Source organism: Coregonus clupeaformis, chromosome 31 (genome assembly GCF_020615455.1).
Source record: "Coregonus clupeaformis isolate EN_2021a chromosome 31, ASM2061545v1, whole genome shotgun sequence".
Classification (NCBI taxonomy): domain Eukaryota; kingdom Metazoa; phylum Chordata; class Actinopteri; order Salmoniformes; family Salmonidae; genus Coregonus; species Coregonus clupeaformis.
In genome coordinates, this window is record NC_059222.1 from 38,815,366 (window position 1) to 38,833,183 (window position 17,818).

The 17,818-nt window shown below is 43.9% G+C and overlaps 1 protein-coding gene across 5 annotated transcripts in view; it reads right to left on the reverse strand.

Annotated features, from left to right (window-relative positions):
• Positions 1–17,818, reverse strand: part of LOC121547702 (dynein axonemal heavy chain 17) — a 122,841-nt gene that overhangs the window by 20,332 nt on the left and 84,691 nt on the right. For 4 of the 5 annotated variants that reach the window (XM_041859099.2, XM_041859098.2, XM_041859100.2 and 1 more), the window contains 4 exons: positions 17,499–17,691; positions 12,227–12,462; positions 11,994–12,116; positions 11,417–11,621 (listed from right to left, as the gene is read on the reverse strand). In XM_041859099.2, the coding sequence (XP_041715033.2) occupies positions 11,417–11,621; positions 11,994–12,116; positions 12,227–12,462; positions 17,499–17,691 (757 nt within the window). Of the gene's footprint in view, positions 1–11,416; positions 11,622–11,993; positions 12,117–12,226; positions 12,463–17,246; positions 17,261–17,498; positions 17,692–17,818 lie in introns of those variants that run through there. The other variant, XM_041859102.2, reaches the window with a different exon arrangement.

Genomic DNA, 17,818 nt, shown 5'->3' on the forward strand with positions numbered 1-17,818 from the left:
AAGAACCATACAGTGTTTTTTTTATTTTGGATAGCCATAGCCAGCTAGCTAACATAGCATCCCTCTCTGTTTGAGCCGGGTGTTTGAGTAGGTTAAACTAGCTAGCTGCATTCGCTAGCTAAGTGAAAGTGAAAAAAATACGACATATTTCTCTCTCTCTCTCGATTCTCCTTAATTTTTAAAGAAATTAATTTGTTCAACTATTGCCTTTCTCTCTCTTTGAGTCAACTACTCACCACATTTTATGCACTGCAGTGCTAGCTATCTGTAGCTTATGCGTTCAGTACTAGATTCATTCTCTGCTCCTTTGATTGGGTGGACAACATGTCAGTTCATGCTGCAAGAGCTCTGATAGGTTGGAGAAAGTCCTCCAGAAATTTTCATAATTAATGTGTAAGTTTATGGAAGGGAGTGAGAACCATGAGCCTCCTAGGTTTTGTATTGAAGTCAATGTACCCAGAGGAGGCCGGAAACTAGCTGTCCTCCAGCTACACCATGCAGTTGAGGCTACTGTAGACCTGCATGGCAAAACAGTGTGTTTTAATACATTATTTGGTGACGTGAATATATTTAGTATAGTTTTATCTAAAAAAATATAACTTTTTTAACGTTTCACTATTTTTATTTTTATGACATTCACTGAGGAGGATGGTCCTCCCCTTCCGCCTCTGAGGAGCTTCCACTCAGGCCTTCATATTTAGATTTCCCTATGCACCACTAGTTTGTCCCTTTAGTTAGAATGGCTGACAGCTCATCAGTCAATCACCCCAGAGACATTCTATTTAGCCTGCTCGTTGTATGTCCTGCCTCCAGTCAGTTGCAGCATGTTTAAAGGGGAATGGAAACACTTTAGGAAGTAAATCTAAGCAAAGAGATGTATTCAATCCACTAATACTAAACATGTGCATTTAACATAAAAACATCTCTATATTTAGTATTTTGATCATCGACAAGGTTTATTTGAGCAATGGTCAGCGCCATTTTAAATTGCCATAGTAACGACTGACGCCAGTGCGTCACTGGCAGGAATCAGCAAATTGTCTGTGGTATTGAGTTTTCGCGTGGAGAGTGCATCGAAGAGAGTGAGGTTAGGTGCGGACAACAAGATGGCAACAACAAGTAGTAATTCAAACATTAACTGTATAGAGCCAGGCTGTATGAATTGGGTCTAAAAATCCCTCTGTAAGCTACCATAGGCTGCCCAAGGACCCACAGCTTTTGAAGAAGTGGCTCCATGTCCTGAAGAGGAAGGACGTGCCAGCTCGAGCTAGCAGGATCTGCAGACAGCACGATGAAGGGCACTTTTGATGCGGCAACCGGGAGTTTCCGAATGGAAAGGAGTCATAGGCCTACGTTGAAGCCCTCTGCTTGCGCTTCCATTTTAAATTCCGAGGGTTATGGTTTAGGGGTTACCGACCGACCATCATCAACATTGCTGACTTCGGAGTCAAGCAAAAGCGAGTGAACGGAGGAGGCGACGCGAGTCAATGCAATGGAGCCAGAGGTAACGTTAACCGGTCATGACTTGTTGACTAGGCTAGCGTTAGACACTGGACAACTTTGTTGCAACTCTAGTTGAAGGTAACCAGTGTTTTGTGTAACACACCCCCCCAACAAATAACGTTAGCAAGCAACTCAACTGCAACTAAAATTGCAACACAGTTTCTCTGTGTACCCCTGTTATTAGGTAGTTACTGTAGCTAGCTTCCACCTCAGATAGTCAAGTACTGTAATACATTTTGTTGACAGATTTGTTTTTGGAATGTTTTGTTAGCTCCACCTCATTTAGCTAGACTGAAGTTGACATAGCTAATGTTTGCTGATAAATAAATGTCCCTGTATTTGCTTTGTTTGTGGTGTGTGATGTGTGTGTGTGTGTGTTGACAAAGCATACAAGACAGGTAGCTTGTTAATGCCAACTGATATATTTGGGTTCAGTTGTCTTAACAAAACGTTTGTTTGTTTTCAGGATGACATCTTCATCCCTGAAAAGGTTTTCATCCTGGAGGAGACTGTGCAGGAGGCAGAGGAGGTACATACAAATCCATGTTATTTCTAAGGCTATTGTTTATTTCAAGACACAATATGTCGTCCCTGAGGCCATTTTGGATATAAAATGGACAATATACACTATATGTAGTGATTCTTGAATATAACTATAGTCTAATAGATGCCTTAATTGTTTTCTACCAACAGGAAAGAACGGTTAGTACAGCATGCCAAACTGACCCCTGGGTGCCAGAGTGTTCCTGTGCTGCGGTGGAGAAGAGGTCCACCAGGACCATCACTAAAGAGCTCGGGGCCCAGCTAGATTGCGCTCACGACCATCAGTATACAACCGAATCCTGCCCCTATACGCCACAGATGGAGCTGATGGAGAGTGAGATCAGTGAAGACCATAACTCGCTGTATGAACCTGAGAGCTCAGAATCACAATCATCACAGTGCGAGCCAAGATATACTATCGATCACTTTCGGGGAGCGTGCTGGTGTTCCGAAAATGTAGAAGGAGCAGGCCATTCAACTGCAAATTCAAAGATACACCCATCCATAAAGTGGAATTGTTTTTCCACTGATTTTTTTTACCCGTTTCAACGGATGTTCTACCTTGTCCCGGTCCTGCTGTTTCGACTCTCTCTCAACCTATGAATGCTCAGCTATGAAAAGCCAACTGACATTTGCTCCTGAGGTGTTGAACTGTTGCACCCTCTATAACCACTGTGGTTATTATTTTGATGTAAAAAGGGCTTTTGTAAAATAAATTTGATTGATTGTTTGCTGTGCTGGATGCTGTGTATTCACTAACTGTCTGAGTGATGGGACATTTTTATAGTATCTGTAACACATTTTGGTGTGTATTTAATCTGCATCTTAACTTCTTAAAGTGGCATTCAGCAGTAGAAACAATAACAAAGTGTCTCCCTGCTCCTCTTTTGGTAAAAAGCTGAGGGATGGGGCTGGATAAATTAATAGACAGAGCTATTGATGCAAGGACTGACCATCCATGATATCAAAATTGGAATCCTGTTTCTATGATCTGTTTCCACTACCCATGTACCCAGTTCTCTTTGGATAAAGGCGTTTACTAAATGGCATATATTATTTAAGTCTACTTTGACTCTGCCAACTAGCTGCCCAGTGTAGTTACCATTCCTTTCCAATAGATGGCAGCCAAAGCTAGTTGAAGTCACTACTCTAGTGACGGGGACACGGGATTAGTGCGCGTTGAAAGTAGTTTTAAATACAAAGCAAGTTTATCTGGTTATGCTTGAACCTGTTGTTATAGTGGACAAGCTAACTAATACTATTTTTACATAAGGTGCAGGCATTAGGTCTAGATTTACTAAATGAACTGGTTTTATTCAAACTCAAACCCTATGTAAATGCCTTTGCTTATGAATATGCGCGCTTTATGGAAGAAACGGCACACGCAGGGATGAGACGCCGTACACCTCGTCCAATTCTCCCTTGTGCGCATAGGGTGAACTGGCGATAAACTGACAGCCTGTATGCTCTGCAAACCAAATCATAAGAAAAGTTAGTCCATTATTGGTTAGAATGACATTTCATGAATCATAATGCTGTCTGCGATTCGAACTCTGGTCGTCTGATCAAAAGGTTAATGTGTTCCCATCGCGCCAAACAGCACTGGTGATAAACATCGTTATAGGATACTGCTTATATATATTTCGCACCTACCCACTACTGATATTAACCTTAATCAATTTATAATCAAGCAAAATTTCAGCAATTATTTAACTGGCAAATCGGCTGCTGACTGGTCGAGTAACCTCTTCTGCCAGGAAGTCCTTCATAAGGATTAGTGACACGTCCAATAAATACATCGCCATCCAGACAGACTGACAGGAACCTCTGACTGGATGTAATACAGCCACCATCCGCTGGGATTTTGTGCTGTATCGCCACCATCTCTCTACAACACACACACTCATATAATAATAATGATAATATGCCATTTAGCAGACGCTTTTATCCAAAGCGACTTACAGTCATGCGTGCATACATTTTTGTGTATGGGTGGTCCCGGGGATCGAACCCACTACCTTGGCGTTGCAAGCGCCGTGCTCTACCAGCTGAGCTACAGAGGACAACAATTTTGGAACTCCCAAAAATGGCTGAATTTACCGAGTAGCTCAGTCTGAGAATTAGTTTATTACAGAGAATGAATTAATGTTAGTTAGGGAGCCAATACTCTCTAGCCATTATCTGGCAGCATCCGCACTCACACCAGTTTGTGTTTGGCAACGCCAACCCTCTAGCTGAGGTGTTTCAGGCGGCATGTCTGTGTTGTTACTGCAACGAGAACTAACTCTTTGATCTGGGGCAACGATCGGTTCAAACATGAACGGCTTCAGTAGGTTTATTGGCTCCCTAACTAACATTAATTCATTCTCTGTAATAAACTAATTCTCAGACTGAGCTACTCGGTAAATTCAGCCATTTTTGGGAGTTCCAAAATTGTCTCTCCTTCCAGTGACGCAACAATGCCAATATGGTGATTTACAGTTACAGTTAGCTGGCGTTCTAAATCCTAGTGTTTCCATTCTCCTTTAACTGTATTTGTGTGTGCACCTAAAAGTGAGTAGTAATACTGTATGTTATGTTTGCCATATGCTGTTGGGGGTATAAAGTAATTTGGGGGGTTATATTGAGTTGTAAGTTGCTTATGCTTATTACTAGCTAGCCTGGCTAACTATTTTCTATGCGTCATGCCCACGGTGCATTGCAGTTATGTGTCTTTACTTTAGGTAGGCCTATAAGAATATTTGTTATTATTGCATTTATTCTATGCAGAGTTCATTACATTGTCCAGCCTGCTTGCAACTGCGGCAGTTTATTATAGATAGCAGGTTTAAGTTCTGTTAGTGAGCGCTCTCGCTCTGTCCACTATTTTCTTGGTCACATTGTGAGAGAAAAATTACGTATTTACCTGATTTGTTTGATTTTAATAGTTAAATTATATACTTAACAAATAGTAAGACATTTCTGTTCTACTAATGCTGTGTTTTTGAAAGGGACGGTCTCCACTCTAACTCCCTGCAGCTAATCTGGGCGTATGGTCACTAGAGATAGCTTGAGCTGACAATTGATTTACAGCCTGCATTCCACAGATAATATGTGGTGTGTGTGACCCGAGATAGAGATAGCCTGGAGGAGTAGAACAAACATTTCATTGTTTGTTCTCATCCTTGCATCTGGGAAACTAAGCCAGGAGGAGTAAAATAACACTCTGTGTAGATAACCACCAGATGAACCCAAGGTGGCATATATACATTCATGCTAAACACACATCACAACTGCCGTCTACCAGACTCTTATTATGACTGCTAAATACTGCACAAGCACTTGCCCCCCCCTTCCCCAAAACACGTGTACATATTGGTCTATAAATGGTACACTTCAACTGTGAGAGACGGAATCTAAAACAAAAATCCAGAAAATCACATTCTATGATTTTTAAGTAATTCATTTGTATTTTATTGCATGACAGTAGTATTTGATACATCAGAAAGGCAGAACTTAATATTTGGTACAGAAACCTTTGTTTGCAATTACAGAGATCATACGTTTCCTGTAGTTCTTGACCAGGTTTGCACACACTGCAGCAGGGATTTTGGCCCACTCCTCCATACAGACCTTCTCCAGATCCTTCAGGTTTCGGGGCTGTCGTTGGGCAATACGGACTTTCAGCTCCCTCCAAAGATTTTCTATTGGGTTCAGGTCTGGAGACTGGCTAGGCCACTCCAGGACCTTGAGATGCTTCTTACGGAGCCACTCCTTAGTTGCCCTGGCTGTGTGTTTCGGGTCGTTGTCATGCTGGAAGACCCAGCCACGACCCATCTTCAATGCTCTTACTGAGGGAAGGAGGTTGTTGGCCAAGATCTCGCGATACATGGCCCCATCCATCCTCCCCTCAATACAGTGCAGTCGTCCTGTCCCCTTTGCAGAAAAGCATCCCCAAAGAATTATGTTTCCACCTCCATGCTTCACAGTTGGGATGGTGTTCTTGGGGTTGTACTTATCCTTCTTCTTCCTCCAAACACGGCGAGTGGAGTTTAGACCAAAAAGCTCTATTTTTGTCTCATCAGACCACATGACCTTCTCCCATTCCTCCTCTGGATCATCCAGATGGTCATTGGCAAACTTCAGACGGGCCTGGACATGCGCTGGCTTGAGCAGGGGGACCTTGCGTGCGCTGCAGGATTTTAATCCATGACGGCGTAGTGTGTTACTAATGGTTTTCTTTGAGACTGTGGTCCCAGCTCTCTTCAGGTCATTGACCAGGTCCTACCGTGTAGTTCTGGGCAGATCCCTCACCTTCCACATGATCATTGATGCCCCACGAGGTGAGATCTTGCATGGAACCCCAGACCGAGGGTGATTGACCGTCATCTTGAACTTCTTCCATTTTCTAATAATTGCGCCAACATTTGTTGCCTTCTCACCAAGCTTGCCTATTGTCCTGTAGCCCATCCCAGCCTTGTGCAGGTCTACAATTTTATCCCTGATGTCCTTACACAGCTCTCTGGTCTTGGCCATTGTGGAGAGGTTGGAGTCTGTTTGATTGAGTGTGTGGACAGGTGTCTTTTATACAGGTAATGAGTTCAAACAGGTGCAGTTAATACAGGTAAAGAGTGGAGAACAGGAGGGCTTCTTAAAGAAAAACTAACAGGTCTGTGAGAGCCGGAATTCTTACTGGTTGGTAGGTGATCAAATACTTATGTCATGCAATAAAATGCAAATTAATTACTTAAAAATCATACAATGTGAATTACAGACCTCTACATGCTTTGTAAGTAGGAAAACCTGCAAAATCGGCAGTGTATCAAATACTTGTTCTCCCCACTGTATGTGTTTTGCCCAATGTCTAGCCCGCATTTTCCATACTTGATGCACATGTGCTTTGCTTTTCAACTAGCTAAACGCTAGCTACTTGGAGTCTGTGTGTGTACTTCCGTTTGTGCCACTGCACTGTAAAGCAACGCACAGGAGTTGAAAGTATTGAACGCATGCGGTACACAGAACACACCGCAGCCTAGTGCCGCACCCCCAATGTAGCGTTGTGGACTGTTCCATTGACAATGAATTACTTCTGCCGGAACGCAAAGAGTTTGATGCATTTGGTGGACATGAGGCGTAATAAAAACTTGAGTACGCAGTTATTGCACCTTGCAGTTGTCACGTGTCCTTGCGGGCAACTTTATAGTTTACCGTCTATGTTTGCATACTAGAACTGTATTGTGTAGCAGTGTAGAGACTGCAGCTGTATTCACTGAGGCAACACTTGGGGGAGAGACAATTACCAGAATTCAATGGCTACAGCCCTACAATCGATGAAAACATACAGTGGGGAAAAAAAGTATTTAGTCAGCCACCAATTGTGCAAGGTCTCCCACTTAAAAAGATGAGAGAGGCCTGTAATTTTCATCATAGGTACACGTCAACTATGACAGACAAATTGAGAAAAAAAATCCAGAAAATCACATTGTAGGATTTTTAATGAATTTATTTGCAAATTATGGTGGAAAATAAGTATTTGGTCACCTACAAACAAGCAAGATTTCTGGCTCTCACAGACCTGTAACTTATTCTTTAAGAGGCTCCTCTGTCATCCACTCGTTACCTGTATTAATGGCACCTGTTTGAACTTGTTATCAGTATAAAAGACACCTGTCCACAACCTCAAACAGTCACACTCCAAACTCCACTATGGCCAAGACCAAAGAGCTGTCAAAGGACACCAGAAACAAAATTGTAGACCTGCACCAGGCTGCAAAGACTGAATCTGCAATAGGTAAGCAGCTTGGTTTGAAGAAATCAACTGTGGGAGCAATTATTAGGAAATGGAAGACATACAAGACCACTGATAATCTCCCTCGATCTGGGGCTCCACGCAAGATCTCACCCCGTGGGGTCAAAATGATCACAAGAACGGTGAGCAAAAATCCCAGAACCACACGGGGGGACCTAGTGAATGACCTGCAGAGAGCTGGGACCAAAGTAACAAAGCCTACCATCAGTAACACACTACGCCGCCAGGGACTCAAATCCTGCAGTGCCAGACGTGTCCCCCTGCTTAAGCCAGTACATGTCCAGGCCCGTCTGAAGTTTGCTAGAGTGCATTTGGATGATCCAGAAGAGGATTGGGAGAATGTCATATGGTCAGATGAAACCAAAATATAACTTTTTGGTAAAAACCCAACTCGTCGTGTTTGAAGGACAAAGAATGCTGAGTTGCATCCAAAGAACACCATACCTACTGTGAAGTATGGGGGTGGAAACATCATGCTTTGGGGCTGTTTTTCTGCAAAGGGACCAGGACGACTGATCCGTGTAAAGGAAAGAATGAATGGGGCCATGTATCGTGAGATCTTGAGTGAAAACCTCCTTCCATCAGCAAGGGCATTGAAGATGAAACGTGGCTGGGTCTTTCAGCATGACAATGATCCCAAACACACCGCCCGGGCAACGAAGGAGTGGCTTCGTAAGAAGCATTTCAAGGTCCTGGAGTGGCCTAGCCAGTCTCCAGATCTCAACCCCATAGAAAATCTTTGGAGGGAGTTGAAAGTCTGTGTTGCCCAGCGACAGCCCCCAAAACATCACTGCTCTAGAGGAGATCTGCATGGAGGAATGGGCCAAAATACCAGCAACAGTGTGTGAAAACCTTGTGAAGACTTACAGAAAACGTTTGACCTGTGTCATTGCCAACAAAGGGTATATAACAAAGTATTGAGAAACTTTTGTTATTGACCAAATACTTATTTTCCACCATAATTTGCAAATAAATTCATAAAAAATCCTACAATGTGATTTTCTGGATTTTATTTTCTAATTTTGTCTGTCATAGTTGACGTGTACCTATGATGAAAATTACAGGCCTCTCTCATCTTTTTAAGTGGGAGAACTTGCACAATTGGTGGCTGAATAAATACTTTTTTCCCCCACTGTAGCTAAATACCAATACATTGAAAATGTGTCATATGTCGTTGTTTTCCAGCTGGCTAGCATAAGGCAGCTCATTCTTCAGCGACTTGGCAGATTTTTTGCTGGAATCAGTGCAGTTTATCCTCCTTTCACTAGAGTAAGACAGTTTGTCCACTAAAAAATGTCATATTTCTGGTGCTCCTAAATTGTATGTGGTGCTTACATGAATGTTCTTTCCTCAAATTTAAGAAATCAGCTTTCTGAGTATCTTTGTAGGGCTGTTTTAAGCACAATTATTTCCACTCTAAAATCGGAATTGGATCAAAAAATCCCATATCGGTCGGGCTCTATGAGAATGCATTGACTGCATATGTAATAGTGGTGGTACATTTCTGTAGGCACTCGGGCAGTAGGGCAAGTTCATTAATAAGTGCATTGTACAGTACACAGGGTTTCTGCAGGATCCATCAAGTTGAATTTAAGACTTTTTTAATGCCACTTGAAATGCCATTTAATAACAATTTTGAGGTCTGCGTGCGCCACAAACCTGCTAATATTCACATATTTCTTCACGGTCACCAATAGAAAAAATGAGTAGGTTAATCATCTTCTAATGGCATTCACAGTGATTTAATAAAGAAGTGAAATAGACTACTGAGATGGTATTCAAATAACTTGTTTCATCTAAGCAGGAATGCATGATTCAAGATATTTTGATGTGCACTGCAACCTAATCCAGTGATTGTCATGAATTTTGTGTTGACAATTAGGCCATTGTTATATTTTACTGTTAAAATAGGACTCAATATTTGTAGTTAAATAGAGATTAATTTGCCTACATCTTTATGTGCACTAATAGCAAAGACTAATATATTTGGTGCTAATTCACCAGCCGGGTAAGTGGAAACTCAAAACACATTAGCTAAATCACTAACTCTAAATATAATTTTGACTGGAAGTAGCCGTGTTTTAATCTAACAGTAAAGTGATTATTAATGTCCTAAAAAAACTTTGCTGTCATAGCCTAATACCCAATGAGGCAGATATGCTCGCAGAGGCCGATGCGCTCACAGTTGCCAATGCTCACTCGGCGTGCTCCGTATCTCAAATCCATATCAATATCTTGGTTGTAAAATATACAGCTGAGAAATACAGAAATATACCTGCACAAAGCTGAGAACATCCTCTCTTCAACTGTGACAAGTATTATTACACAGGATAGCTGTGTTTTTCATATGGCTAGAATCAGAAGGAAAAAAAATCTACAGGAGCGCAGTGGGAAAGGCAGTAAAAAGTGGCTTGCTCATTATCACTGCAGCAGGCCCCAGTGAAACAGACACATGGGCAAGGCAGACACATGTCATTAGAGGAATTATGAAGATAATGCTCTTTACTGTTTGACCAAGTGAGCTAACTACCCAAGCTACAAGCAATGTTTCGAATTGTCTATCTATTTTGTAGCCTACCTTACTCGCTGTGCTCTCTCATCTGGCAACAGCCGACAACTAAGGTTGTTTAGTATTTTTACAAGGCGTCCAACCGTTCTTTTTTTGTTTTTCTCACTCGCCTCAATATATATATATTTTTAATCCGTTATACAGTAAATCTAATTTGTATGGCCTAAAAAGATGAACTAACCTTTTTTTCTGAACTGCAAAGAACCATTGATGGGCTCAAGGGGTTGTTTGAGTCATAATGCTTCCACATAGAACCATCACCCTTACCAAAGAACCCTTGAGGAACACTCTTTTAGATATTTATCGGACAGAAAGAAGCCTGTTCCAGTGTAATAGCATAACCCATAGGTGAGGGGATGGGATGGCCCCTGCCATGTCCAAATGCGTTCCAAATGACACCCTATTCTCTATTTAGTGCACTACTTTTGACCAATAGGGTTCCATTTGGGACACACAATGTGATTGTCTCTTCGTGTCCCAAGCCCCGTTTATACCTGGTTCTAACATGCGTCCTTTGTCCTGATCTTGTCCACATTCTGATTATGCCCACATTTTTAGACAGGTGTAGACGATTAAAAGACATTGTGATCGGATTGTGATTAGATCTTCCTGACCACATCTGGAAGTAGTCAGACAGGCATTGTGAGATATCTTAGGCTGCATTTACACAGGCAGCCAAATATAAAAAAATATCACTAATTGGTCTTTTGACCAATCAGATCTGAAAAATATCTGATGTTAAAAGATCTGATGCGATTGGTCAAAAGACCAATTAGTGTAAAAAATATCAGAATTGGGCTGCCCGTGTAAATGCAGCCTTACAAGTGTGGAAGAATGTCTGTAAAATAATTTGCATACAGGGAGGGACCTGGATATCCGGTCACAATGCGGACACAGTGGACGGATAAGAGACACATTTTACTACCATGTATGCAACGGCTACAATCAGAATGTAGATAAGATCAGGACAAAGGACGAATGTTAGCCCTAGGTATAAACAAGGCCTCTGTCACCTTGAGCTCCTCTAGGTCGGGCCGTTCCTTAGCGACCACGGCGGCTAGCAGCTGGTCCTCCAGCCCATCTCTGGTAACCAGGAAGTTGATGAGCGTACACTGAGCCTGCATCTCAGGCTTGTAGTGAGGGTTGAAGTACTTAGTGTGGAGGATGAGACGGAAGCTAGGGCTGTACTCCACCTCCTTGTCTCCTATCCGGATGTACCTGGCAGACATAATGCATGAGAGAGACTGAAGGACTGTTATTTTTACGGCAAATAAATATAATACATTTTAGGTGTGGCCCTCCGGACCTCGGTTAAGACCGAATGCGGTCCGCAGGGAAAATGAGTTTGACATCCCTGCCCTATGTGGAGTCATTGTGTGTGTCCCAAATGGCACCGTATTCCCTAAGTAGTGGACTACTTTTGACTGTTCAAAATAATATAGAGTGCACTACTACCTGGTCAAAAGTAGTGCACTAAATAGGGAATAGGGTGCCATTTGGGATGCAACCGTTGTGAGGAGTCATAGTGGCCCAGGGAGCGGTGAGAGGGGGCTGTAGGTGGTATATAGAGGTGATGATGTGGTGACTTACTTGCCCTTCTTGATGGTGTTCCTGCCCAGTAAAGGGTCCAGGACAGGTTCTACATTCTCACTGATGTTCTCTATCAGCAGAGGGTCTCCGTTAGACACAGCGCTCTCGATGCTGTCCAGGTACCTACACACACACACACACACACACAGGTAGATAGTATGTCAATGCCTGGACACCAAGACCACACACTGGCTACTCTATCCGAACTGTGTGTGAGAAGGACAGCGACTGACCCTTTCTGTCCCAACCGGATGACTTTGAGGTTGTCTCCGTATTTCCTTTTGATCCACTTGATTCCCTGGAGCTGGGCGTCCACGATGAGCGGCCAGCGCTCCGTATTGCACAGGATGGTGGCGTTCTCAATGGACATGCGGTCACTAGGCAAGCCCTGGTTGCTCCAGGCAGCGATGTCTGCATCATCTGTAAGCAACATCAGAGGGTCCAGCCCCTCTGTGATCGGGATGGGGACCTGGGAGAGGGAGGGGGGGAACAGGAGATTACTACAGTATACTACATCTGCATCACTTTGTTGGTTAGCAAATGTTTAATTGAGAACACAATCATGCAAGCCAATCTCCTTTCAGATGATTAAGTAATGTTGAACTGATTTATCCAAGATGGCGTAGCAGTGCGGTCGTGTATTCTGTTGTGTCCTCGTGTAAATAGCCTGTTTTTTTGTTGTTTTTTTCGTATATACTTCTCTATCTCACTTTTCCATCCTTTAACTAAATATATTTTCCTGCAACCAGCCTCACCCAATGTGGAACGGATTCTATTATTTCTTTATACCTTTTATCAAGAACCTCTGACTGAAACTAGCCAGCTAGCCAGTTAGCCAGCTAACTAGCTACTTGCTATTAGCCACCGTTAGCGGTCTTCACCACTGTCCGTGGCCTGCACTACCTACCAGCCAGCTCTAGCTTGGACAATTATCGGCCAGTCTGCACAGCGTGCTATCGACCCAGAGCATATCGGATTTTCTGCCGGAATCACTGAATCACTGGACCTTAACACCGGATCATCGCAACTAGCTAGCTGCAACCGAATGGCTGTTGTTGTTGTTGGCTAATCACCACTGTCCGAAGCACGTACCAGTTAGCCTTGAGCTAGCCTCGAGCCAGGCCCATCTCCCGGCTATCTACCTCTCTGTCAACCGGACGGGACCTCCTAGTGTTGACACGGAGCCCCGCCGATCCATCACGACTGGTCTGCCGACGTAATCGTCTAATGTGGTTTCAACAGGCTTCCCGTTGTGAAGACCACGAAGATCCATCTGCTAGCCCCGGCCCGCTAGCACACGCAATCAACAGCCATGCCTCCTGCTCACCTGTGCTGTAGCAGCCTACGAACTGCTCCCGGACTCACCTATTGCTGTTCACTGGACCTTATGATCACTCAGCTACACAGCTGATGCCTGCTGGACTGTTCCTTTAAACGGTAACCCATCCTGTTTATCTGTTTAGCCTCAGCCCAAACTTTCGTCGCCATTACCAGTTGTTGTCTTAGCTCTCTCGAATAACACCTATGATTGCGTTATCCCTCTCTCCCATGTCAATACGCCTTGCCTATTGCTGTTTGACTTAGTTCTTATTGTACCATTTCACTGTAGAGTCCCCAGTCCCGCTCAACCTGCCTCAGATAGCTCCTTTGTCCCACCCCCCATACACGCGGAGACCGGCTCAATCGTTGCCTCCAGTGATGCTATCTCTTTCATCATTACCCAATGCTTAGGTTTACCTCCACTGTACTCATATCCTTCCATATCCTTGTCTGTACATAATGCCCTGAATCTATTCTACAACACCCGGAAATCTGCCCCTTTTATTCTCTGTACCCAACGCACTAGAAGACCAGTTCTTAAAGCCTTTAGCCGTATCCTTATTCTATTCCTCCTCTGTTCCTCTGGTGATGTAGAGGTTAACCCAGGCCATGTAGCCCCCATTATCACTCCTACTCCCCAGGGGCTATCATTTGTTGACTTCTGTAACCGTAAAAGCCTTGGTTTCTTGCATGTTAACATCAGAAGCCTCCTCCCTAAGTTTGAGTTATTCACTGCGTTAGCACACTCTGCCAACCCTGATGTTCTAGCAGTGTCTGAATCCTGGCTTAGGAAGGCCACCTAAAATTCAGAAATGTCCATCCCGAACTACAACATTTTCCATCTAGATAGAACTGCCAAAGGGGGCGGAGTTGCAATCTACTGTAGAGATAGCCTGCAGAGCTCTATCATACTATACAGGTCTGTGCCCAAACAGTTTGAGCTTCTACTTCTAAAAATCCACCTTTCCAGAAATAAGTCTCTCACTGTTGCCGCATGCTACAGACCCCCCTCAGCCCCCAGTTGTACCATGGAAATCATATGTGAATTGCTTGCCCCCCATCTATCCTCAGAGTTCGTACTGCTTGGTGACCTAAACTGGGATATGCTTAACACCCCGGCCGTCCTACAATCTAAACTAGATGCCCTCAATCTCACACAAATTATCAAGGAACCTACCAGGTACAACCCTAAATCCGTAAACATGGGCACCCTCATAGATATCATCCTGACTAATTTACCCTCTAAATACACCTCCGCTGTCTACAACCAGGATCTCAGCGATCACTGCCTCATTGCCTGTGTCCATAATGGGTCCGCGGTCAAACGACCACCCCTCATCACTGTCAAACGCTCCCTAAAACACTTCAGTGAGCAGGCCTTTCTAATTCACCTGGCCCGGGTATCCTGGATGGATATTGACCTCATTCCGTCAGTAGAGGATGCCTGGATGTTCTTTAAAAGTGCTTTCCTCTCCATCTTAAATAAGCATGCCCCATTCAAAAAATTCAGAACTATGAACAGATATAGCCCCTGGTTCACCCCAGACTTGACTGCCCTTGACCAGCACAAAAACATCCTGTGGCGTACTGCATTAGCATCGAACAGCCCCGCGATATGCAACTTTTCAGGGAAGTCAGGAACCAATATACACAATCAGTTAGGAAAGCAAAGGCTAGAAATGTGTATCCTGTAGCACTAACTCCAAAAAGTTTTGGGACACTGTAAAGTCCATTGAGAATAAGAGCACCTCCTCCCAGCTACCCATTGCACTGAGGCTAGGAAACACTGTCACCACCGATAAATCTAACATTTTGCTACGGCTGGCCATGCTTTTCACCTGGCTACCACTACACCGGCCAACAGCTCTGCACCCTCTGCTGCAACTTGCCCATGCCACCCCCCCGCTTCTCCTTCACCCAAATTCAGATAGCTGATGTCCTGAAAGAGCTGCAAAATCTGGACCCCTACAAATCAGCTGGGCTAGACAATCTGTACCCTTTCTTTCTAAAATTTGCCGCCGAAATTGTCGCAACCCCTATTACTAGCCTGTTCAACCTCTCTTTCGTATCGTCTGAGATCCCCAGAGATTGGAAAGCTGCCGCGATCATCCCCCTCTTCAAAGGGGGTGACACTCTAGATCCAAACTGTTACAGACCTATATCCATCCTGCCCTGCCTTTTGAAAGTATTTGAAAGGCAAGATAACAAACAGATCACCGACCATTTCGAATCCCTTCGTACCTTCTCCGCTATGCAATCTGGTTTACGAGCTGGTCATGGGTGCACCTCAGCCACGCTCAAGGTCCTAAACGATATAATAACCATGATCGATAAAAGACAGTACTGTGCAGCCGTCTTCATCGACCTGGCCAAGGCTTTTGACTCTGTCAATCACCGCATTCTTATTGGCAGACTACATAGCCTTGGTTTCTCAAATGACTGCCTCGCCTGGTTCACCAACTACTTCTCAGATAGAGTTCAATGTGTCAAATCAGAGGGCCTGTTGTCTGGACCTCTGGCAGTCTCTATGAGGGTGCCACAGGGTTCAATTCTCGGGCCGACTCTATTCTCTGTGTATATCAATGATGTCGCTCTTGCTGCTGGTGACTCTCAGATCCACCTCTACGCAGACGACACCATTTTGTATACATCTGGCTCTTCATTGGACACTGTGTTAACAAACCTCCAAACGAGCTTCAATGCCATACAACACTCCTTCCGTAGCCTCCAACTGCTCTTAAACGCTAGTAAAACTAAATGCATGATCTTCAATCGAACATTGCTTGCACCCGCCCGCCCGACTAGAATCACTACTCTCGGCGGGTCTGACTTAGAATATGTGGACAACTACAAATACCTAGGTGTCTGGTTAGACCGTAAACTCTCCTTCCAGACTCACATTAAGCATCTCCAATCCAAAGATCAATCTAGAATTGGCTTCCTATTTCACAACAAAGCCTCCTTCACTCATGCTGCTAAACATGCCCTCGTAAAACGGACTATCCTACCGATCCTTGACTTCGGCGATGTCATTTACAAAATAGCTTTCAACACTCTACTCAGCAAATTGGATGTAGTCTATCACAGTGCCATCTGTTTTGTCACCAAAGCCCCATATACTACCCACCATTGTGACCTGTACGCTCTCGTTGGCTGGTCCTCACTACATATTCATCGCCAAACCCACTGGCTCCAGGTTATCTTAGCTCATTGGTCACCATAGCAACACCCACTCGTAGTATGCGCTCCAGCAGGTACTCACTGGTCATCCCCAAAGCCAACACCTCCTTTGGCCGCCATTCCTTCCAGTTCTCTGCTGCAAATGACTGGAACGAACTGCAAAAATCTCTGAAGCTGGAGACTCTTATCTCCCTCACTAACTTTAAGCATCAGTTGTCAGAGCAGCTTACCGATCACTGCACCTGTACACAGCCCATCTGTAATTAGTCCACCCAACTACCTCATCCCCATATTGTTATTTATTTTGCTCATTTGCACCCCAGTTTCTCTATTTGCGCATCATCTTCTACACATCTATCACTCCAGTGTTAATACTAAATTGTAATTATCTTGCACTATGGCCTATTTATTGCCTTACCTCCATAACTTACTACATTTGCACACACTGTATATATATTTTCTATTGTGTTTTTGACTGTATGTTTTGTTTATTCCATATGTAACTCTGTGTTGTTGTTGTTTTTATCGCACTGCTTTGCTTTATCTTGGCCAGGTCGTAAATGAGAACTTGTTCTCAACTGGCTTCCCCGGTTAAATAAAGGTGAAATAAAAAATAAAAATAAAATTATATTCATTCAGTGACCCGGGTCTGATTGTGATGTTTCCATTAATGACGTATGGTTTGTGTGCTGAGCCAGGAGTGTGTGATGTACTTTGAGCTCTTTGAGGTAGGGTTAGGAGTGTGTGGTGTACCTTGAGCTCTTTGAGGTAGGGTTAGGACTGTGTGGTGTACCTTGAGCTCTTTGAGGTAGGGTTAGGAGTGTGTGTTGTACCTGGAGCTCTTTGAGGTAGGGTTAGGAGTGTGTGTTGTACCTGGAGCTCTTTGAGGTAGGGCTAGGGTTAGTGTTAGGAGTGTGTGGTGTACCTTGACCTCTCTGAGGTAGGGTTAGGACTGTGTGGTGTACCTTGACCTCTCTGAGGTAGGGTTAGGACTGTGTGGTGTACCTTGAGCTCTTTGAGGTAGGGCAGCCAGTACTTGTCCATGAGTTCTATGCGGTACTTCTTGGTGAAGTAGCCCACGTAGGACACGAAGGCAGAGATGAGCATGACGTCACCACTCAGAGTCTTTTCCTGGATCTTAAACTGGCCCACCGACTCTGACCAACGCACCTTCTCTGAGGCCAGACCGCCCACCAGCCTGCCAGAGAGAGAGAGACAGTCACACCACACGCGTCAATATGAGAGTTATCAAAGATGGTAGACTAAATGTTATTAAATCAAAGATCTAATTTCAAATTCTAAAAATCTTAAAATATCATCTCTAT